Source organism: Polistes dominula, unplaced genomic scaffold (assembly GCF_049000335.1).
Source record: "Polistes dominula isolate Pdom_NZ unplaced genomic scaffold, Pdom_raw_medaka contig_27, whole genome shotgun sequence".
Lineage (NCBI taxonomy): Eukaryota > Metazoa > Arthropoda > Insecta > Hymenoptera > Vespidae > Polistes > Polistes dominula.
Window position 1 is genome coordinate 1,717,671 of NW_028300906.1, and position 26,284 is coordinate 1,743,954.

The 26,284-nt window shown below is 27.9% G+C and overlaps 1 protein-coding gene across 1 annotated transcript in view; it reads right to left on the reverse strand.

Annotated features, from left to right (window-relative positions):
* dachs (unconventional myosin-IXb-like dachs) overlaps positions 1 to 26,284 on the reverse strand; it is an 84,977-nt gene that overhangs the window by 35,647 nt on the left and 23,046 nt on the right. Inside the window, exon 3 of the mRNA XM_015325441.2 lies at positions 16,343 to 17,659. Coding sequence (XP_015180927.2) covers positions 16,343 to 16,736 — 394 coding nt within the window. The 5' untranslated portion in view covers positions 16,737 to 17,659. The remainder of the gene's footprint in view (positions 1 to 16,342; positions 17,660 to 26,284) is intronic.

Consider the following 26,284-nt stretch of genomic DNA (forward strand, 5'->3'; position numbering starts at 1 on the left):
ACAAAAATCATCCCCCCGTTTATCAAATAACGTTATATCTATTACGATATACCCTTTTCCTTTATAAAGAATAAACAAGAATATAAATTTTGTCTCATAAAAAAGAAAGAAATAATGATAAAAGTTTACTTCGTATTATCTAGGATAAGACGAATTTTGTTGTATAACTCGTGTAGAATTAAAGAAATAACATATATATATATAAAAAAAGATAGATATCGTTTAGGGTAGAAATAAACGAGGAACTATGGATTGCTATTAATATTACTCCTCGTTCGATTCCGTGGAACGTGCCTTTAAGGATAAACCACAAAATGAGCTGTCCTTATCTCAGCATTTTTTTTCTACGAGTATACTTAAACGTTGTAATACATAGAAATATAAGTAAATGTGTGTGTGTGTGTATACCTTTGGTAAGAAGGTTCCGTTCATGGGCGCATCCTTTAAGATCCTCCCATCTGTATACTGGCTTATCTCAACTATAGAAGGGGAAAAAGAAAAAGAAAAAGAAAAAGAAGAAGAAGAAGAAGAAGAAGAAGAAGAAGAAGCTACACGTTGGGTTATAGGAGAAAATGAGATTCGCATAAGCGCAGATCGAAGAAGCTGCCTTTACCGAAGGAAATACATGCTTAAAATCGAACACGTATTCCCAAGGACGATTCAAACTTGACGTATATTGAAAGACCATTTCATTTCCCTGTTTAATATGCGTCTTTTACGTGCCGAGATTATTTTCTTCTTTTCTTTTTTTTTTTTTCTTTTTTTATCATCATCATTCGGTACGTCTCGTATTAATATAAGAGAAAAGAATTTTTTTTATATTGTTCAAAGTAGGAAAGAATTTTCATACATATTAAGGATAAGATTTAAAGATTGGACGTTGTGACGTGTAAAAGTTTTAAATATATATATATATATATATATATATATATATATATATATATATATATATATATATATATATATATATATATATAAATATATGTATATATGTAAAAAGATTTGTGCGTTATGTGTAGGAGAGAGGAATGTAAATATAAAATAATTTTTATCAGTGATATTAATGATTTTTATTATGAAAATTAATACTTAAATGTACGTAATTATAAATGATATTTATTTTAGACATTTACATATATTATAAAGTTTTATTTAAGAATGGTTTATTTAATGGATGAATAATTTTATGGGAATTGTTTTTTTTTTTTTTTTTTTTTTTTTTTTTAAATAGTCTAGAAATTTGTGTTTAATGCCTCGATATAAGTATTTAAAAGAAATTAAAATATAAATAATTGTTTGTTCTGAACAATCTTAAAATTCTCTTTTATTAATTTCAATATTTGAAATATTTCTTATATATATAATATATATATATATATTAGGGTGGGTCAAAAAAATCAATTATTAATCAAATATATAGTTAGGATATTCGAATTTATTGATATTTTTAAATTAATTGTATATTATGCTAATTATATTTTTTATATAATTATATAAAAAATTAATTATTATATTATATATATTATTTTTATAAAATTATATAAAATATATATAATTTTAATATATATATATATTTAAGTATTATATAATATATTACATATATAAATATTATATTTTATAAATTATTTTATATTATATTATTAATATTATAATATTATTATTTATATAATATATATGTAATCATTATTATAATTATTATATATTTCAATATTTGGTTTGTTTCTAAACCAAAAATTAGAATATAAACACTGAAATACTTTGTTTTATTGGAAATATCCTATTACGCACACATTATGCATAAAGAAGCGTTAAATATGACTTATCGAAATGTATGTGACTGACGCTTAATTGGAAACGTATCGGAATATTTGTAGATTCTTTTATCTTTTATCTTTAAACATGTATTATCGATTAACATTTTTTATTTCTTTTTTTTTTTTTTGAGGGGGTGATGGCTGGTATTCGGAAAATATTTAACGGCGAATAAATCGAACGTAATAAAAAAAGGGGTAGGTAGAGAAAATGCGTTGAAATTCGTAAACATTCGCGTTCGTTTATCGCAAACACGGACGTTTATTATTCGTTACGTTGTCTTTATAACGTTCGTTCATTTATTCGTACGTTCGTTCATACGTACGTTATGACATATAGAATCGGGATCATTGGACGAGAACAAAAGCATGGAATATTTTCATCCTAACAAAACTTCCAACGAGTTCTTTGGAAAAGAAAAAACAAAAAAAAAAAAAACTAAAACTTTCGTAGCAATTTTTAATGAAAAACTTTCTAAAGCTATGGAGTTTTTTCTATTTTCTTTTTTTATTTGTTTTTTTTTTTTTTTTTTATTTATAATAACTGTCTATACTTTTGCTAACGTATGATATTTATTTTGAAAAAAAAAAAAAAAACAATTCAGTTAGAAATTTGATAATTTTTTTTGTTTGCAATAAATACGACAGTAGCAAAGAATAAACTATTGGGTTACTCGGAAAGTAATTTCATTTTTCTTTTGTGAAAATGAAGACAATTTTCGCTTTAAAACCTTTCACACACAATGATGTCTCAGAGACGTTATTTTTTTCATGTTTCATTGTAGACTTTGACATCTCCGAGACGTCAAGAACTGTTTTCAGCTGTTTCTGTTTTGAGAAGTATGCCAACATTGTGTTAGGAAAAAATGAAATTACTTTCCGACCAACCCAACTTATATACTTTTATACAATAATTATAACATTTAATATAAAAACAATAATATATTATATATAAATAAATGAAGGAACAAGATAAAGATATAAAAATGACGTTAGATGAATTCTTTTTCTCAACTTTTACCGTTAATCTTTCGAAAAGAAAAAAATTTTCCTTTTATATAATACATACAAAGTGTGAAAACGCGAAACACGTCCTCGTAGTTACACAATCCTCAGCTTTTCAGGAAATGGAAGAAGAAGTAGTAGTAGTAGAAGAAGAAGAAGAAGAAGAAGAATGAGACTAAAAGTTACGCTAAGTCGAACGTCGGACAATGCCGAGGATTATCTTTTTAAGTTCGAATGAAAAGGGTAAATTTTTATACTTTTTCTCAGGTTAACGCGAGAATTCGTATTACTTTAGATAAAACAAGAAAAAAAAAAGAAAGAAAATGAAACAAAAGAAAAATGTAGAAACAAAAAATGCTGCATTACCGAAAGATAGTTTAAATATTTTCATTGATAATTAATCAAAAAGATAGTAAGAAGATTTTTCAATGAAAATTCACCAAAAAATGTATTTAACATTTATAATGAAAAAGTACATATATATATATATAGATTTAAAGAATTTGTATTAGTTATATTTTACTCGTAAAAACGAAATCACAAATTCCTTTTACGCCTAGGAGAGAAAAGCGGTAGGAAAAAAAGAGAGAGGGGAGGGTAGAGAGGGGTGAATCGGGAAAAAAGGGTGGATTGGTTGAACGAATCTGAAACACGACAGAAAATAAAAATAATCCCTCTCTCTCTCTCTCTCTCTCTCATTCTCTCTCTACGATCGGGATTTCTGTGTGTCAGCAAAGAGCAATAAATCTGTCTGGTATTGCTGTTTTATCATTCACGATTTCATATTCCCCCCCATATCTCGTGGCGTAAACGTTTATGTATGTCATTAAAATTACTATGGTGTTGGGTGATAGTAAGTTTGAAGGAAGAGTTAAAGTTATAGGAATAGGAAGATTTTTAATAGTGATTTTTATAATGTTACCTCTATTTGTTGGAATTTTGTCATTCAGTATCAATAAATAGAATTTTACAGAGTTTATAATTTTACAGTTTTATAATATAATATAATATAATATATATAAAAAATAAGTTTCTAATTGGTTTTTGAATCTTTAAATCTATTTAAAAAAAGCACTCTAAAACCGACATGGTTTTCTTTATATATATATTATATAATTTTATAAAAATAATATATATATAATATAAAAATTAATTTTATATAATTATATAAAAATATAATTAGCATAATATACATTTAATTTAAAAATATCAATAAATTCGAATATCATAATTATATATTTACTTTTTCTAATTAACCAATTGAAGTATATTTTACAAAATGTATGTATAGTAATAGTAAAAAACAAACACACACACACAAAATTGTAGTTAAGTAATCATTTAATATAACGAGTTAAGTAATGTTTTATCCCTCTCTCTCTCTCTCTTTCTTTAATGTTCTAAACAATTACGTAAATGCGGGTAAAGATTTTCCAATTCATTTCTAATTATAGCAAGTTCTTTCACCCTAATCTAACTATATATATATAGTATATATCTATAAGCACATGGCAAAACGAGCGTCATTTTGCAAACGAGACACGAACAGAAAGCTTGGGTTCCCACTTGCCCTCCTCCCCCTCTTCATCCACCTCCACCAGTTCCACCACCTCGTCATGTACTTTCAACGTACGAGAAAATCATTAGAGAGAAGCGAAAGGGACTTGCCTTCGATGAGAAGCTTCTTGCTTTAGTCTTCTTCTTCTTCTTCTTCTTCTTCTTCTACTTCTACTTCTACTTCTTCTCGTTCTTCTTGTATCTACTATCCTCTATTCACCACCTTTCCTCTCATCTCGCACTTTAATTAAATTCCCAGGGAAGTGCTGGCCCTTCGGCCTTGCGCCCTTCACCCCAACTCCCCTAGCCCCCCTTCCCCAACACCCTCAGCCCTTCTTCTTCTTCTTCTTCTTCTTCTTCTTCTTCTTCACGGCACCTTTTTTTGTAACATCTTCTATGTTATATTCTCGTCTCTCTGTTATATTCTCTCAAGAGCGAGTAGTTTACTCTTCTTCCGTCTCTCATTTCTTAAGTGAGAAACTGCTCGTCTTGTAGAAACGAAGAAGGAGAGAGAGAGAGAGAGAATTAGAGAGGGAAAAGGGGGCAGTGAGGGGTGGAAAAGCAAGAACGAGTATGCACATCGTATCCGCTAATTGACGGATGAATTAATTAGCAAGAATGATCGATCGTGACCTACCCGTCCTATCAGTGTGAATTTATTTAAAGAAAACTTATGGGATGTAACCTCGACCCCCTACCCTACCTTCGTGTTAAGTGCCGTGTGTGTAAAGAAAAAAATATTGTACATTAGACCATATTATTTGATAACTTTTATCTTCATTTAATTATATTATCTTTAAAGACATTATTTCGAATAATCGTCATTTAACTGTATCTTTAAATTTCATCCCATATGTATTTAAACTCTGTTGAAACGTTTTTTTTTTTTTTTTTATTCAAACTCTCCTCTAATAGCGTACTTTCGTTATTGCGATTACGGTCGATAGGGTAAATTTATTTTGTTTTCTTTTTTTTTGTTGTTTTGTTTTTATGGCGGTAAAAAAAAATAAAAAAGAAGAAAGGTAACTCTCGATACTACACTAGCAGCGATCGTAGTGTAATCGGAGCACGTCGTGATCGTACCCTATAAGTGGTGATCCGGTTTCAAGTCCTTCGACTGCGCTCACAGCTTTCGTAATTCTTTTCAATTGAGTGCGAGTTTCTTCGCGTTTATATTTACCTCACATAACGATTATATCCACTAGTTAACTTATCTAATAAGAAATTAGATAAATGCGATAAGGTAGTACATTTATTTATATCTTTCTTGTAATCTTTCATGATTTACTATACTTAAATATATCATTTTTACAATCCTCGTTCACTTTAACTATTACAAAACCAACTTTAAATCAATTTCAAGTAAAACACTTATTAATAATAATGAAACGTTGTTATAATTAATGTTATTAGAAGATTCATTTTTTAATTGGCACATAATTCAATTGATTTTGTTTCTTTTTTTGTTCATTACGATGTTACAGAAATAGGAAAAACAAATTTATTATTATTATTATTATTATTATTGTTTGAAATTACCAATGAAAATTCTGTGAAAACATTTGTAGAAATGTTAGAACCTTAATCCCGAATAGGGGGGGGGGGCCCATTTACATATGTACAATCGTGTATGTATTTATAGACAAGAATTATAGTGAAGTAAAAGGGTTTGAGGGGAGGGATAGGAAGAGAATATGGTGGGTGATAATTCAGCAAGCCGGGTATATAATTATCGGGCTGCGTAATTGTTAATTATTGCGCCATTGTTAGAGGTTGAGTAATTAATGCGGTGCCAAAGTTCCTTCGTACGCGTCTCACGCGATCGTACGATTGATTAGAGGCCCTATCGGACTTTGCGGAAGAATCATGCTGGTTGGAAGAAGGTATACGTGACTATATGTTTGTGTTGAGTAAGAAAGAGATAGAGATAGATAGAGATAGGTATAGAGGTAGAAAAGAGAAAGATGGAAGAGGTTTCTCAACTAGAAGGGTCAATTTACCGACGATCGAAAATCCCGATCGCGGTGCGAAGGAGTCCTCTCAAAGTACTTCTTCCCTTTTATCTAAGTACAACGATTAAACGAGCTACTTAACTCAATAGAAGTTAGTACTTATGCTGTACTACTATTATATGCAGGTGTATATTTAAATATATTTGTATTATCATTATATTTATATTATAATTACTATTAATATAATTATAATAATATTATAATATATAATATTAATTACTGTAATTTAATTAATATGTATTTTTATACTATAATATAAATAAATATTATATAATTTTATATTAATTTTTATATTATTTAATTAATAATATTATAATTATTATATATAATAATATATTATTTATAGTAACAATAATATATAATTATATATTATATTATAATAATATATATTAAGAAATAGTAATGTATAATTATATTATAATTACTATAACGTATGTGGGAATTGTGAAAAAAATTAGATCGAAAGAATTGACTGACCGGGACTCGAACCACGGATCTCACACTTTCGCTTTCCAGGCGACTGCTCTTTTAACCAATTAGGCTAACCAGAGCCTACAAACTAATCATTTTCACGAATGCCTAATAAGTCTGGCATTGAAGTTCTCGTTCCACATGTATTACTATTATTAATATATTATTATTAATTTTTAATTTCATGACGGTTTAATCTTACTGTACGATTATATACATATAATTTTATAATAATAATAATATAATATATGATAAATACATAATATAATTCAAATTTAACATGTAAAAGTATTAAATAATATCATTTAAGAAATCCTTTTGAAATTTGTAAAGCATAGATGATAAATTAATACTGTTAACTATTTCATATTTCTCCGCGGTGCGTTTTAACATTTTAGGAAGATTAAATCTTTATAGTTTGAAAATTTGGTTCAAACTAATATAATATTATATATTTTTGTACGTTATTTTCTTTTCTTGTTTTCATATCGAATATGAATTTAATATGGGCGTATGAAAAAATGAAAAAAAAAAAAACACAAATAGGATAGAAATAATATTATATAATATAAAATAAAAAAAAAAAAAAAAAATAAATAAATTGAGATCGCGAGATATTTCGTTGAAAAATCTCCATCGATTAAAATATTTACATTGTATTATTTATTTTCATATATATATATATATATATATATATATATATATATATAACAAGCTATGAAAAGTGATAGAATCGAAAAACGTATTCAATATTTAATGCGGATTTCTTTAAATGTTTATTCGATTATTCGTCTAACTAAATATTAACGAAAAAAAGAAACAAAACAAAAAAAAATAAAAAATAAATACAATTTACGATACCGAACGAGAAATAATAATCTCCGATGGGAAAAAAGTTAAACGTTATAAAATATAATAATTTTTTCCTATATACAAAAAGATTTTCTTTTTGCTTGGATTTATTTGTTCTACAATTTAAATATAATAATAATACCTAATAAACACACACACACACAAAATCATTCTAGTGTTAATAATAAAACTAACACTAACGACGAAGGGTGGTGAGTGGAGGGGATGGATAAGAAAAAGAAAAATTAGAGAAAGAAATAAAGAAAGAAAGATGAAAGGGTAGGAGATGCATGAGAGGAGAAGGGTGTGAGAAAGATGGCGCATGAACGACGTGATTTATGGGAGCAACACCTATCTCTCACTCTCATTCTCTCTCTCTCTCTCTCTCTCAGTCTTTCTCAGTGTTTTGTTTGCTTTTGCATCGACGTTCTGTTGCGTTGGCAGCCAGTTCCGCCCTTTTTTGCAACCCCTTCCGACAGATCCCCTTCCACGCCTTCCCATTAGTAATGCCTCGGTCATTACGAGCTCTCTTCGTCGATTTCCCGTCGCTAATAAATTCCGATAAAAGTTTGCTAACGCCTTCCCTTCCCTTCCTTTTCCTTCACCTCCCTTCTCCTCACCCAACAAACCTTCCACTAACCCTGACACATCCTTCGATCGTCCTACAAGATTTCTCATTCTTTTAATCTATCCTTTTTTTTTTTTTATTATTCTCCTTCTTTTTTCCTTTCCCATTCATTCATTCCTTTTCTTTTTGTTTAGTGTAGTATTCAATAATCAATTGTGGTATCAAAATTAATTTCTTAAGAACAAGTTATAATAATTATTGACAAATTGTATACTCTAATCCTTTCTCTAATCTTTTTCTGATATTCCAATAAAATTAAATCCCAAAATATAATAAATATATATAGTATAGAATATATATAATTTACTTAAAAAAAAATACCTTTTTATAAAATATAATATATAAGTTACTTAAAAAATACTTTTTTATATATTATAATATATAATTTACCTAAAAATTACTTTAAAAAAATATAATATTAAATTAACTTATTTATATAATATATAATTTACTTAAATCCCAATATAATAAATATATATATATAAATATCTACTATAGTATAACATAAATAATTTACTATTATAATTTACTAGTTTACTAATATAATATTTATATTATATATAAGTATAAAATATTTATTTATAGTACAATATATATTATATTAATAATATATAATAATAATAATAATAATATATATATATATATTATTAATATATAAAATTATATTTTTGTATTATAAAATAATAATAGTAGTAGTAATAATAGTAGGCTTGGTAGCATGTGTATGAAATGAAGTGGAACGTAACAGCTGTATTCCTCAATATTGCAATGATGTAAATCAAATGAAAAATTTGCAAAAAAATACATTCTCACAGATACGCCACCACCACCACCACTCACTCATTCTCTCACCTTCTCTCTCTCTTTCTCTCTATTCTTCTCTATCTGTCTCTCTCTCTCTCTTTTCTCCTTTCGTAACTACGTAGTTACACAGTGTTGTTATTTATCATGGAAATTTATGGATACATTTATTATGGAAATTGATATCGTGGTTAAATGGCGAACGAGCAGTGAAAACGTGGATCGGTGGAGCCCATGGTTGGTCGTCCTAGGTTCGATACACTACGTCGAGGAATAAAATCAATTTTCACATACGCCAAAATCCGATACGGCTTTACCCCATTGACCTAGCTTAAACCAGCTGCTACGATAAAATAGAGAAATGACTGGATTGCAAGTTACCAACCGGACGGGAGAATTCAAATTCCTACAAATCAAAAAGCCTAACACTACCACCCTACTGCTATTATTTTATGATACACATAAGATCTATGTCTTTTGGATAAAATCAAAATTCGAAATGGAAACGAGAATGAAAAATAAGGCTTTCGATGATTAATATTATGGATCGATATAATAAATGGTTTGATTTTTTAACTACCGTGTGATAAAGGAACTTTTGATAAATCTATTAGAAACATATGTGGATTAATATGTGGATTGATATGTTTTCTAAAAAATATTGAAAAAAAAAAATGAAAGTAATATATTTCGAACTATTTCAAATAATTACGAATTGTTAGATAATTATTAATCTATGTACTATTATTTATATGATATAATATAATATAATATAATATTGTAATACTAATTTATAGTCATATTATATATATATATATATAGTATTATAATTTTATACTATATAATAATAATATATTTATTTATATAATTATAATATGATATTATTAAATAATCTATATATTATTATTTATGTAATATAATATAATATAATATTATAATAATAATAATAATATTATTATTATATAATCTATATATTATTATTTAAATATAATTTAATAATGTAAAATTATCACGTATCCTATAATAAATTAAAATTATATAATGAATAGTAGTAATCCATGGGGACCAATATCAGACTATAATAACACTATCAAATCATTTGAAATAAACCTTATGAAATATATTGCAATGAAAAATTTTGTAAGTAAAAAAAATAAACATTATAAATCTGAAAAATAAAAATAACAAAAATATCAATCATGTTACTCACATTTAACGATCGGAGATCTCTCTATAGTAAACGCGTAAACTTACGTTTTAGGTCTGGCATCGTGTCAGCCGCGAATCCGCGTAATTAGCGGTGACTCGACGATAATGAAGCTTCCATTATGGGTCTGGTCCTCGGTTAATTAGGTCTCCCGTTGATTTATTACGATCAGGAGATAGCTGTGCTGCTCTCGCGTTACTGACTCGCGTGAATGGTACCTACTACCTAACTCTACGCTTTAACATTACGAGATAGATAGAGACAGAAAATAGGCTTCCTGTAAACGAACAGATCCTAAATTCTAGTTTGAATATTCTGATCTTGATAAATTGTTAAACCCATCCCCCAACAGCAAACGATTGATCCTTCCCATAAACGATTTCATTTTATTATTATTGTTAATTATTTCCTATTTATATTTATTTCTAGTCAATTAATTTTCAATTGATTTATCTGAAAATTCAATCAAATCCGTATATAACTTTGAATATTTTGATAAAATTCTTTTGGAAAAATTTCTAAGTACAGGGTAGAAATTTTCAAGTAGATTTGTTAAATGTTTATAATTGGATTCAATTGAAGATTATTTTATGTGTTCAGTTTATTAATTGTTTTATATGTTAATTATTTCATTATATAATATTATACAAAATATATACACTCACATTAACAAGAAAATTGATCAATACCCATACTACAGTTCTTATTCATTCAAAATAATTTCTCTTTTCACGTAATCGAAAAATAAGTTAATTTAATTACCCGAAAGTTTTGTATAGAAAAATAAAACACCTTTTTACGCGTGCTGAGATAGTAAAAGATGAAAAATAAATAGAAAGAAATAAAAAAAGAAAAGAAATAAATTCAATGAGCTCTTAATGATAGTCGAGGCTTTAGAAACAGAACGAGAGAAAGATAAAGAGAGAGAGAGAGAGAGAGGAATGCTAACCGTAAAATAAACTTTTCTTTATACTGACTTTCAAAAGTAGGCAAAAGAGTGAAGAGAATCCCTCAGCTCTTTAAAAGAAAGTTTCCGAGTAAAACAACAAATCTTCTTTGAATTAACGCTCAATGTTCTTTTATTAATATCATCTCCATTCATCTTTATTTTCATTATTTGACTTTTTCTCTCGTCATCTCGTGTAGGTGTATTTTTTCTTTCTTTTTTTTTTCTCTCTCATCAAATCATTAAGTTAATCGTTAAATAAAATTTGTAAAAAGAAAAATGAAATAAAATAAATCAAAGAATTTAACACAAACACACTATAGTATAATATAGTTCATATATTATATTATATTATATTATATATTATTATTATTATTATTATTATTATTATATATAGGATCCGGAGATAGTAAAATACTATATTATAAATATATTAATTATAATATAATATATTATATCATAATTAATTAATATTAATATATATGTATATTAATTATATAATATAGTTTACTACTTGTGCTTCTTCTTCTTCTTCTTCTTTTTCTTCTTTCTTTTTCTTCTCAAGTTTGACTTTTTCATAATTTTTATTTCCTATTCATATTTTTATATCTCGTTAAAATCTATTGGTATGTTAAAGCTTTTTATGCGAATCTAATACATTCCGAGAAAATTCTTATCGTCGATATTATACGTCGATAAAATTGCGAGAGATGCACTACGCGATGATAATTTAAATATTCACAAATACTTCGATAATAATAAATCAAAATAAATTGACGAATATACATATATATACAATATGTTGAATAAATTAAGATCGAAAGTTAACATAATGTGCTGATAATTAAATATTTTTTATATATCGAATGCAATGTTGATAACCGATAAATTGCACTAACATAAATTTGTTCGTATCCCTTTAAATAAAATGAATGCATTGCACATGATTACATATTGCAATATGTAATATGTAAACTTATTCGTTCTAAATAATTGTTCATCATAATATCGAAGTAATAAATAGTAAAAAAGAAAAATTCACATAGTATTAAACGTGTTCAAAAAATATATATAATCTTCAAAAAATATATTTATAAATTCCCAATGCAAAGAAAAATAAAATAAAATAATATATCTATTGCATGTGATTACATACTGCAACTTAATCGTTCTAAATAATTGTTCAATATAATAAATATGTAACAAATAGTAAAAAAAAATTCACATGGTATTAAACATGTTAAAACATAAATTTATATATTCCTAACTTAAACAAAAAAAAAAATAATAAAAAAAATAATATAATATAAAATAAAATGAAATAATGAATATTTATGATTAAGAATTATAATAATCATCGATCTTAATAAGATAAAAATTGATATCATTAGAAAATAACAATTTGCACTCTCTCGATTGATTTAGTAGTCGTGAATTTCGAAGGTCCTTAATCATCGAGCAACAAGTACGATGGGTTAGGTCGAAAGGGCAGAACGAGAACCGACGGGAGGCTAATCGCGTCTCTACCACGTGTAGTCGGCATCTATGAATCGCGAACGAGAGACAGCGAAAAATAAGAGGGAGATTTAAAGCATCGAAGGAGAAAAGCTATAGCATTCACTGTACCGGATATTATAGTATCGCTTCTATATATCTCTTGGTAAGAAAAAAGCTCGACTAGCCTTGAGGATTATTCACTGATGTGAGAACCGAACAATGAACGTAGTAGTAGTAGTAGTAGTAATAGTAGATGATCTACTATTTTTTTAATCTATCATCATTTTTTTATTTTCAATACTTCACATAAAGGGATAGACAATTTAGAGTTATATAAAATATGAATAAGAAATAAAAATTAGGAAAATGTAATACTTGAGAAAAAAAAAAAGAAAGAAAAAAAAGAAGTAAAAGTACAAGAAAGAGAAAAAAAATATTCAAAACATTAGGGAGTTTATTGAAAAAGAAATAACCGACCAAAACGAGTTTCGAAAAAACAAGTATGCTTGTTTAAAAATTACACAACATTTTCCCGGAATGGTCGTCAGTTTGGTTCGATGAGAAAAACGACAAATGTTAACCCGATAATTTCCCTTTTTTGGTTTTAACGTAGAAATCTTTTAAATGATCACGCGATATTAAACCAATCCACATATGAGTTTACATATATGTACACGTATGCATTACATACATGCGTTAGGTATATGCATACACATTATATATACTTTTGTATATAAATATGATTATACAGGGTGAGTGAGATAATACCGAACAAATGAGTAATTTTCTAGAATTATACTTTGTCTTTTTGTTTTCAAGTGTAGACGTTTTTAAATGAAATTATGCATTTTTATATTTCAACAATTGTAATTTCATTTTAAAGATAATTTCAACAGTTAAAAGATCACGAATATGCAATTTTTTTTTTTTAAATCTTTTCACCATGAATGAAAAATTAGTTCTAAGAATATGTAACAATTATAAAACAACTTTTACGTGAAACGTTTATTGATCCTATCATTAAAATAACTTTAACAAATTATTACTGTTAAAGTTATTTCGTATGGTTGATTTAAACTGACTCACCTAGTATATTATATCGTACATATATATATGTGTATATAAACCAATAACATTTGCAAAAGTTAGCGTGCACGCGTCCTGCGTGCTAGACAATATTACCATGAATGCACCGGTATTGCTGGTCTCTTGCTGATACGAGCAACTAGTTCCTCGCAACGTTAACTCGACTCCTCTTGATGATGATATAGTTGTAGCGTGCACTTGCTCTTAAACTGCTGCGTCGAAATACACCGTGTAATATTTCGATGTTTCGAGTTCTATAACTCGCGTAACTCGTAAAAAAAGAGTTACAGTGAATGAGATTGAAAGAGAGATATAGATAGACAATCATAGATCACGAATTTAATATAAGTAGATATAGTAGATCAATCTTTTCTATTTTCAAATTAATTGTAAGAACAAATACATATAGTAATATATGTTAAAGTATTATTGGCTTTTATATGTTAATAGTATGTTGAAGTATAATTGGTTTATAAATTCATATAGTAAAGTATATATATTATTATTATTAATATAATATAATAAATTATATTATTATTATATTATATTATATTATTTGTTGGGTTCTTATAACGTCAGTGAAACTGAGACGAGATTTAACTTAAGTTCAATTCTGGTTTTATTTCAAAGTTATATATATAATCTTTATACTATATTATTATAATATTTAAATATTCTATTTAATATTATTATATATTATATTATAATTATATTATTATAATATTTAAATATATAATTTTTTGATATTTAAATATTAAAGTATAATTATATAATATTTATATATTAATATATATTTTATATTATTATATATATTTAAATTATATATTATATTATAATAATATTTTTGAATATTTTACATTGTAAGCTTCGTGAAAAAAATTGAACACAGTGGCCTTGCCTGACCGGGACTCGAACCCGGAATATCAATCTTTCGCTTTAAGCGCGACTGCTTTTTTAACCAATTGAGCTATCAGGACAAACTGTATTATATAATATATTTTATTCATATTAAATTAATTATATTATATTATTAGTAATAGTTATTTTGAAAAATTACTATTTTTTAAAATTTAACATTACTTATACATATATTATAAATAATATATGTTAAAAGTATTGTACAATAAGTTGGTTCATATATTCAATAGGGAATTGTTAAATTTTTCTATGCAAAAGATAAAATTAAGAAAGAAACTAAGAAACGAATATGAAAAAAAAAATAGGTCCCAACGTAATGTTAATATCTGAGGGGCAGGGATTTAGGGGGTAGATTATGTTTGTATGATTTAAACAAATTTGAACAAAAAGAAATAAAAAAAAAATAACTAAAAAATAACAACATAAAATATAAACAAAATAGCAGAGAAATGGAAAATGTTTGTTCCTGGAAATAAACATCGGGTGTACTCTCGTAAATGGGAGGTAATCGTCGCGACAAAGGTAAACGGCATTGCAATTAACGTGCACGCGCCGGACAAAATGAAGCTTTACATTTATAGTTTATCCAAGCACGGGGAATATTCCTCTCGCTTAATGTTCCAGCATTTAAATCAATTATAACGATTCGTGCCAGTGGGATAGTAGTAATAGTAGTAGTAGTAGTAGTAGTACTTGCAGAATATTCTCGTGTGAGCAGTGAGTTTAAATATAGAACTGAATCTTGTCGTGAAAAATATATATATATATATATATATTATCATTGATTAATCATATATTAATTATTCATATATTAATTATTCATTCAAATCGTAATACTGAGAAATAAATCATTTCTTTTCAGAGAGAGAGAGAGAGAGAGAGAGAGAGAGAGAGAATTTCTATATATTATACATAATTTATATTGGGTTGTCCGAAATGTTCGTGCCAATTTTCGATAGATGGTATGAAGTTCTTTTGCTAAAAAAAAAAAACCTGGCAAGTTATGAGAAAGGCGAAATTTTGAAGTTACCCTTATAGATGGAGAAAAGATTGTGGAAACGCGAATGACACTTATATTTTTAATTTAATATATATATATAAGAATATATTTAATTTTATATAGTATATATTATATAGTATAATTTATAATTATATACTAATATATTATATTACTAATTATATAAATACTAATTATAATATACACACAATATTATTATATATTACTAAGTATATAAATTACTAATTATAAATTACTAATATATTTTTACTATAATATAATATATAGTATATTAGTTATTATAGTATATTAATTATAGTATTATAGTATATTATTAGTATATATTATATTTAATTTATATAGTACCAAAAATAAAAAGAAACTGAAACGCGTTGCATTTCAATCTTTCGTCAAAATCTGCACGAACTTTCTGGACAGCCCAATATTTTAAATATAAAACAATAAATGTATCTAACAAAATAAATGAACAGTCAAAAATAAATATAAATATTCTATATAACTATAAAAGTACAAAACGAGATAATGAAACTTACCTGAAGACAATTTAGATTTTTGTAGTAGCCAACTCTGCAGTGCCAATTTTTCTCGATGTTTGCAGAAAAATTCGGGCCTGATGCCGTTCCTCTTCAAAAAATCGTCGCACTTCTGTAAAACGGCTAACGCTTTGGCAGCTTCGTATTCATCGATATCATCAAAAAGATCTTCAGTAGTATTATTGTTTATTGAATTAAAGGAGGAACGTTCCTCGTATGTTTCATCCGGTAAGAGCATGCCCATACCAGGTTGAAAATTGGCGGGCCACTCGCGACTACTTCCAACTCGAGGCAAACCTCCAAAACACATATTATTAATTGTTGCAGTATTTAAGTCCCTTACGCCCTTTCGTTCTTTCTCGAGACTATTATAGGAACGCGCTCGTATACCCATTCGCTTTTTAATACTTTTCTATTGCAAAAAATGAGTCCCCCATTTTGAAAAAAAAATAAATAAACGAACTACTACTACTTTTCATTAACCATTAGAAATTGTGAACGATGGGTATTGCAATTTTGGTCCTCCAATAATAATCTTGAGTTATTTCTTGAATTATTTTTGTCGTTGGTTGTTTTTTTTTTTTTTTTTTTGGAGGATTCTTCGGAACTAGGTGAACCCGTTAATTGAACCAAGTCTTGTGAGTTATTTCTAACATCTTCTTTCTCTTTCTTCTCTTAAATCTTTCCTTTTTCTTCTTCTTCTTCTTCTTCTTATTACTCTCCTTATTCTTTTCCATCCAGCAAATTCGAAAACAGAGACTCTTGTTCAGTTTTCCTACGGAAACGATGGGTAAGGTCTTCTTGAATTTCAAAAGCGTCCTACGTGACTACGTGTCAAGAATTCCTCTATACTTCCTCCTACGGTTTTTCTTTTTATCTTTCTTTTTTTCGTTCTTCCTTTCTTTCTTTCTTTCTTTCTTCCTTTCTTTTTTTTTATTCAACCGCGGAATCGTAAATCGATCTAGTTTTTTGAAGAAAACTTCCAATACCGATCCTCTCGATCCACATCTTCACCGATTGATCCAAGAAAAGAGAGATGATGCTTCCTTTTCTTATTCTTCTTTTTAACAGGATTCGATAACCAAAGAATTCTTTCTTCTTCTTCTTCTTCTTCTTTCACTTGTTTTCTTTTTTTCTTTTTTTGTTTTTGGCTTTACTATCCCGTTACTTATCAAATTCTCATCACGTGATATTTCTCTGAGGTAAAACCGACCCGACTTTCGTTGTCTTTCTTTTAGATCATCGTTTACGTCGAATTATTTCTCACACGTTGATAAGAAGTGCGGCCAGGTAATTTCTCCACGTATTCTCCAATTTCTGTAAATCAAAATTGAAGTTATATTTTAATTCGCGTTCTAAGAGTTCTAAATTTAATTTCGTTTCAAATGAAATATATTGAAATATTGATTATATTAGAAATATCTGATATTAATTATTGCAATTTGTGTAAATCAAACTGTGGGTTTTAATTCGTGTTCTAAGAGGAGAAATTTAGTTTCGTTTTAAATAAAGTATTTTGAAATATTTATTATCTATTAAAATTATTTGATATAATTAGAAATCACAAAACTCGATATAACATCATTGCGAATAAATATTATAAATTTAGTTTTGATCGTAGATGATTTATAATTAATAATTACGTTTACCTATTTATGATTAATTGTAATTATTATTACAATTATTCATATTAATTATTATTATATATTGTGTTATTGTAATTATATATGGATATAATTTTTTATTTGAAATATATTATTATTGGTGATATAAATATATTTTTGCAATAACATTTAAATTAACAAAGTATATATATATATAAATGAAACAAAATAGAAAACTATTTATATATATTAATATAAGCTTCTTAAATTCAGATGACGAGTCAGACACGTCCATCGTAACTTCGCCCAAGTAAGCAAAGGGTTTAATTAAACATAAATATAAAAAACACGACTCAATTTAGTATATTATTTTATTGGATTTTATTTGAACCTGTGTTAATAATCGGAAAACACTTTAATCTCGATTATACATGACAATTATCCCATACTCTTTATCCAACCAAAAAAAAAAAAAATCATACCTCATATCAGGTAATCGTAAAAATCTCTTGTTTTCATGGGTAGGAAAGTTAAAATTGTGTTGGGGGTGGGCAGTTGTAGGGTTTATAGCGTACGGGATTATCGAGGATTATGGGGATTTTGTAGGACTATTTAAACGACATGACCATTTCCATTTTCGAGTGCGGGTTCCAACAATGACACAATAACCGGCACCACAATCACCGTTACCAGCAATACCTTCGGTACTACTCTACATTTTCACTTGACAATGGGAATACGAAACGCCGCCGCCGGTAGATCGGCGGAAACGATTTATCGACTGACAAATCGTGAAATTACGTTCACCCTACCATAACCACCACCATCACCACCAACCGTGGGACGAGAGATTATCTTGGGGAAAATTATTAGACGAGCCCTTTCATCGTATCCCACCTCCCATCTATCCTCACCCCCGTCCCCCCACCGTCTACTTCTGTTTATCATGTTTATCTAATTATCATGGTATCTATAGGTGTTTGACGTTACCCACGTTTGTTAGGATGTGAAGGATGTGTTTTAACTTGATCACTATCGTTCATTTCTATTCGTTGGAAACAAAATCACACCACATGGTTTTAGAAAGTTCGTAAAAAACAATTTTTTATTCCTCATTGACTTTTTTCAAATGAATTTTTTAATCTGATAATAATATTGTCGCATGAACATAATAATCATCGTGTTTCTTTAGATATTCAAACAAATAGAAAAAACAAAAAACAAAAACAAATAATAATAACAATGTATTATATAAGTAAAATATATCAAGCGTGTAAAACATAGTAACATATATAAAAAAAAAAAATAAAGAATCTCGTAATAATAGGAAGAAGGGTGTCGGTTTACAATGTCCTTAAATCACATAGAAAGTTTCTACGTGGTAATACTATTATGTAGTAGAAAAAGCTATGCAGCATGCATTTCTTAAAAGAAATCACACCGGTACTTTTCTTTATTCCAGTCTTCACTTCTATCAATCTTTTTTCTCTTCCTTGATATAGCAAATGATCCAAGCAAGGATCTAAAAGGATATGCTCGATCGAATGATATTTTTCAATTTACGCAGGCGTGGAAAGAACAACGCCCGTTTTCACGTCAATCGATGGTATTGGATCGATAGATCCCTGGAAGATCTATAGATCGATCGGATTCTTTACTTGGATATTTCCGGGTTGTTAGGAAAGATATAGGAAGAGATTCCCCCGTTGTTGGTAGCTTGATCGATATACCATTATCGATATAGTAGATCTTTCTATCTATTGGAAAATAAATTCTCTCTCTTTCTCTCTCTCTCTCTCTCTCTCTTTCTCTCTCTCTCGTTCTCTCTTGTGAAAATTATTATTCTCAACGTGCGCGACAACCACCAAGATTATTTTTCTTTTTCTCTTTCATCTCTCTTGGTTGGGACATTTAGCTCCGGGGCTGGCTAATGTAAGTTGTTGTTGATCGAGAACACCAAGAAATGAATGATCTATCGATCGTATCGAGATCAACGTTTTTATTATCTTATTACTTCACGGACAAGCGGTATTTAAACGTTTACGTTTGATTAAAGGATCGTACCTTTAAAGTATACTTCACGAGCATATTAAATATATTTGTTTTATCGATATATAAAGAATTTTTTAATTAAAATGATATTAAAAATAAATTTTATTTATTTTAATATACACGATATAATTTGTTTTTTTTTTTAAGATTTTTGTATTGCCCTAATGTAATATTATTTTAATTGAAAGGATAAACAAGAAAGATAAACACAAAGAAAAATATAAATTTATTTAAATAAACGATATAATTTTTAAAGATTTTTTTTTTTTATATTGTCTCAGTGCAATATTATTTTAATTTAAAATAAAATAAAAAGAAAGAGAAACGCGAAGAAAATTAAATTGCACTTTAATTCGAAGAAAATTATTTCTTTTAACAGTCATAACATTATTCATTGACAATTTTCTTTTGCTACAATATTATATATAATTTGTAATAATAATTTAAATAATAATAATAATAATAATAGATATTTTTATTACCTCACTGCAATTATTATATTGATTTAAAATAAAATTAAAAAGATAGTAACACACATAAAGAAAAATAAATAACATCAATTGAAAGTAAAATAATTCCTTTTAAAAGTCATAAATTATTCCTTGACAATTTGTGTGTACTACAATATAAAATATAATTTCCAATAATAATTCAAATAATAATTATAATATTTAACATTATAAAGAATATGTGAATAGCGAATAATAATACGACGCAACACATAGAATTGAAAATCCATTGATGAATAAGTTTCTTTTTAAAGTATAGAAATGAATAAGAATGGAAAAAGTTCATGGTAATAAATAAGCCATAACGATGTACGCGTCATATGATGGATAAGCAATCAAAGGACCATGGTAACGTTCGAAATTGGTCTCAGTGATCGACGATAGGACGATTTCGAATGCAAGTTACCAACGATAGAAGCGAATATAATCGTCGAATATCGACGTACACATGCGTGTGAGTGCGTGCGTGAAAACCTATGCGCATGTGCGTGTCTCTGAGAACGTGTTTCTGTGTTCGTATGCACATGTGTGTACACGTACACGCATGTACATTTGCTTGTTTGAGAATATGCATGTTTCAAATGTGTTATATATGTGTGTATGGTAAATCGTACACCTTCATTCTCCTGATCTATTCATCTCTCGATTATGCCACTCTATTGCGCACGCGAGCGCATCACTTTTATCGATTTGCGCGTTATCATCAGAGGTATGCTAAACTTGAGGTATGGATTTTGACGCATTAACTGTTCTCAATCGATATGAATTTATACAATTTCATTTAATTGCAAAATTTGATCGTATGTATTTATATTATTAAGTTGATAGATTTATGGTATTTTATTGTATTCAGAGTAACAATAATTTTTGGTTACTTTCTAAACTTTTTGATCGATATTTTCTTTTCTAGTTAGACGAAATATATTTCATTGTAATTAATTTACAATTCATTTTTAATTTTATTTTTTAATTTATTTTATTTTAATAGCTTTATATTTAATGTAATTATTTAACCATTAATTTTTAATGTTATTTTTTTATTTTTTCTTAATTTACATTTGAATATAAAATACTACAGTACTTGTTGCTTATTTATTGGTCACAAACAAATAAAATTTAAAACAAGTATAAAATCATAGAAAATATTATTAGGTGTTTAAATATTCCCATTAATCAAATGTGTACTCAATAGTTAAATTTATTATTATCTCTTATCTTAAACTAACCAACACGATAATAAATCCACATTCATCTATCAATCTATCTATATCTCTTTCTTTCTTAAATGGTAGATCGACTAATCGTCGAACGCAAGGACGATAATGATAAATTCGTTCGTTTTACATAATCTCGACGAAAGCTTTGAAAATGATCGATGTAAGTTAGATCAAATCGAATTATATTGAATTTACTTAAAAGTTATTCTAGTTATATTCAATCTTTATTTTCAAATATAATATTTTTCTTTTTATTTTATTTACTTCAGCAAAATGTTTTTTCTTTTCAATATGTTTTAAAGTACACACACACAATTTTTATGCTGAAAATTTTATTACGTTATAATTTTTTTTTCGTATTTACTTTGTTTATTTCTTAGTATTAATTTTTTTTATGTAACAAAGGTTTTATCCCGCCAAAAAAATAAAAAAACCTAAACTAAATAAAATAATATTTCTTTGTTTGTAATATTAAAGGTATCGAACGTTTAGTTTAGTTAATTTAGTGTTAAGGGAAATTTGAGTACTTTCTTTCTCTTTCTTTCCCTTTCATTCCTTAAATGTTCAAATGGAGTTAAGGGAAATACCCCAAGGGATGATAGATGTCTTCCGTATCGATTACTACCCCCGCGATGTTACTTGGCGAATTACGTAAGAAGAAATATAACAAGGTTGTGAGTGCAAGGAGCGAGAACACTGGCGCGTCACGGTGCCGCCCTTCTGCCTACTGCCCTTCCTATAGGTTCGTCGGTACTCTCTCTTCCAGCCGCCGACTTGAAATTTATCGTGCCCTAATGCGCGTTAAATTCCGTCCCTTTACGTAAACTCTGACATAATATTACTACTAAATGATTAAACGAATACACGATTACACGAAGTGTAAACACAACGCGGAAAAGGAAGAGGAAGAAGAAGAATATGAAGAAGAAGTTGGGGTAGGGGTTGGTAAAGGTGAAAAGTTGGGGTGGAGTTATTCTTTTATTTATTTATTTTTTTTTTCAAGTCGAGTGATATTAATAATTCCCCATACAAAGTTTGAAAACAGGCCCTTGGATGGCCAATCGCCGGGCAAAGGATGACAACTAACGGCCGATCATTGACGTTTTCTAATAGCCCATAGAGGGCTCAATATCCAAATGATAACACCGGCCCATTAATGGCAATTATTATCGGCCCATTACCGGCAATTATTATCGGCCCATTACCGGCAATTATTATCGGCCCATTACCGGCAATTATTATCGGCCCATTACCGGCAATTATTATCGGCCCATTACCGGCAATTATTATCGGCCCATTACCGGCAATTATTATCGGCCCATTACCGGCAATTATTATCGGCCCATTACCGGCAATTATTATCGGCCCATTACCGGCAATTATTATCGGCCCATTACCGGCAATTATTATCGGCCCATTACCGGCAATTATTATCGGCCCATTACCGGCAATTATTATCGGCCCATTACCGGCAGTTATTATCGGCCCATTACCGGCAATTATTATCGGCCCATTACCGGCAGTTATTATCGGCCCATTACCGGCAATTATTATCGGCCCATTACCGGCAATTTATTCAAATTATTAGCCCATTAACATCATCATAATTTAATAATCTATATATCATCATCTTCAGACAGTTATATATTTCTCTATGTCTGATCCCCCGAAAAATATACCTGACAATACGAAGGATTATACAGATTACAATAAAAAAAACTGCTGGAATAAACAATGAAAGAGAAAGAGATTGAACAAGATAAGAGTCGTCCGTGCGCGCCGAACGCTCAGGACAGCGGTCCGAGGTAGTTACGTTCAGGTACCAAAAATGTAGTTAGAGACATCGGATCTTTTTGAAATTTTAACACAATATTTCTACATATATATACATTCGAAAAATGTAAAAAAAAAAAGAAAAATTTTTTTAAATTGCAGAGTAGAAGGTCCCCTTAACTTAATTATATTAAGAAAATAGATTTTCAGAAATATTATTTTAATTATTTTAATCATTTCAGTTATTCTAGTTATTTCAGTTATTTTTTATTTTACTTATTTTTATATTTATAATTATTATATATAATTTAATTAATATGTTAATAAATAATTGTTTTGATAATAATTATATATGAACTAATTAATTTGTATTTATTAAAAAATATTATTACTATCCAACGCATTTATTACCAAATATTATTTATTATCAAATATATATATAATTCTATGTTCATCTGTATAACACACATATCTATATAGATGATATATTCGGAAATAAAAAAGAAAATTAAATATATATATATATATATAAAATAAGGCCTTAAGGGGTTATGCTATACAATATACGAGTTAATTTTGTATAAAACGAGTTTGCACGGTTTCACGTGTAAGTGCGTTCACACGTGCATACGTTCCATGTGTGAGCACGCGCATGTTATTATAGAAAGAGAAAGAGAAAGAGTATGAGAGAAAAAGAAAAACTAAAAAATAAAATATAAAAAAAAAAAAAATAAAAAATACAGAAAAAAAATGAAAGGAAAGATAGAAAGGAAGAAATATGTCGGCGGGAGGGGGGACTTATAATATAGGCGTGAGAGCGAGTTTGTAAAAATTTCTGAGAGAAAGAGAAAGAGAAAGAGAAAGAGAAAGAGAGAGAGAGAGAGAGAGAGAGTAAGAGAAAAGGAAGAAGAGAAAAGAACAAGGAGATTTAACGGCATGTATTTAAGAACGTTCGCATTACTCGGCTTTTAAGTCGGTGCTGCTCGCGCGAGCACGTTTAAGAAGATCGCATATGTTCTCTCTCTCCTCTCTCTCTTTCATTTTTGTTTTTGTTTATTCCTCTCTCTTTTTCTCTTTAACTGCGTAGGTGAGCGTGTTCGAAGCTGTGATTAGGGACTTCGCTTGTGCCCCTGAGGCCTTACTACAACCGCCCACTATGTGAGAAGAGGGTAAGAAAAGAAAGAGGAAAAGAGATAAGAGAGAAAGAGAAAGAGTGAGAGAGAGAGAGAGAGAAAGAGAGAAAGAGAGAGAATGGACCCCAACGGCTGCTTTTAGGCTTCTCAGTTGTTCTCATACGCGAGGAACACTCGCGTGGGAACGTATCGACTCGTCTATCATCCTCCTCCTCCTCCCCCTCCTCCCCCCTCCTCGAATATCTCCCTATTTTATTTTTCTTCTTCATTATTTTTGTTTTTGGTTTTTAAATCTTTGATCTATCCCTGGAAAGAGATATTATACTTGGGTAAGGAGAAGGGGGTATGATTTTTAATTCATTTCTATTTAATTTCTTTTGAATTGTATTTTCAATTGTAATTTTATATTTTCCCGAAATTTTCTAGTCATTTTTATTTATTTTGTATTTTATTTTTCATAGTTGATTACTATACTTGATTTTATTATTTTCTTCTTCATATTCTTCTTCTTAAAAATATTATCCATCGTGTGTTGGTGTGTGTGTGTGTTTTTTTTTGGTTGTAATTTTCTTTAACTTTTCCCATAGGGTTCCTTGTTCTATTTTTGCAAGTACCTTTGTTATTTTTAAGTTTTTTTTTTTATTTAACCACGAATTGATTGTCGTTAACATTGAATAATTATTAAAAAGGAAACAAACATTAGCTTTGATTTATATATATATAAATTGTAAAAAAGTAATATGATAATCCTGAGAAGTAAATTATCAAGCAGGTTTCATTTAACAACTAAACAAATAAATACTTTCATTTCTTTTTTTATCATTTTCAATGTTACTTCAACTATTTTTTTCCTTCCTTCCTTCCTTATCTTATTATTCGTCACTCTACTATCCTTCGTCGTTATCCCTATTTTCTCTTTTCAAACCTAATCCAATGCAACAGACTATTACACACACTCTAACATAATATCCTCAGGCTTATCCAATTTATTTAGACGTACATATTCCCCAAAAAGGATTAACGATCATGTTGTACTTACTTCCCTTTTCAACCCTCCTCCTTCTCCTCCTCTTCTAGCCACCTATTTTCTAATAACCCTTTTATTTAATAACAATTTTAAAATCGTTGTAAATAATTTTTATAATGTTTTTTTTCTTCTATGTGTTTTTTTTTGTGATTTTATTATTTTTACTTAACTTATGTTTTTTATTTTATTATATTTTTATTTTATTATTATTATATTAATAATTATTATTTTTAATATGTTACTGTATTATTTATTTTACTATATTATTATATAGTATTTATATTATATTTTATTATATTGTTATTATATTATAATATATTATTTATTTTATAATATTATTATATTAATTATTTATAATTATTATTATTTCATTTATAATATTATTATTTTATTTCTTTTTTTTTTTAAAGATGATCTTGCTATGAGGAAATATCAAGTTAAATGAAAGAAGATTATTCTCAGGTTGAGAAATGTTGAGAATATACGAATATGATTTAAAGAAAAAAAAAAGAAATAAAAGAAAAATTAGATGGAACGAGAGATGCGTATGTATATATATATATATATATATATATATGTATGTATAAGTTAAGTCGACCGATTTCTTCATAACCGTAACCGATTGTA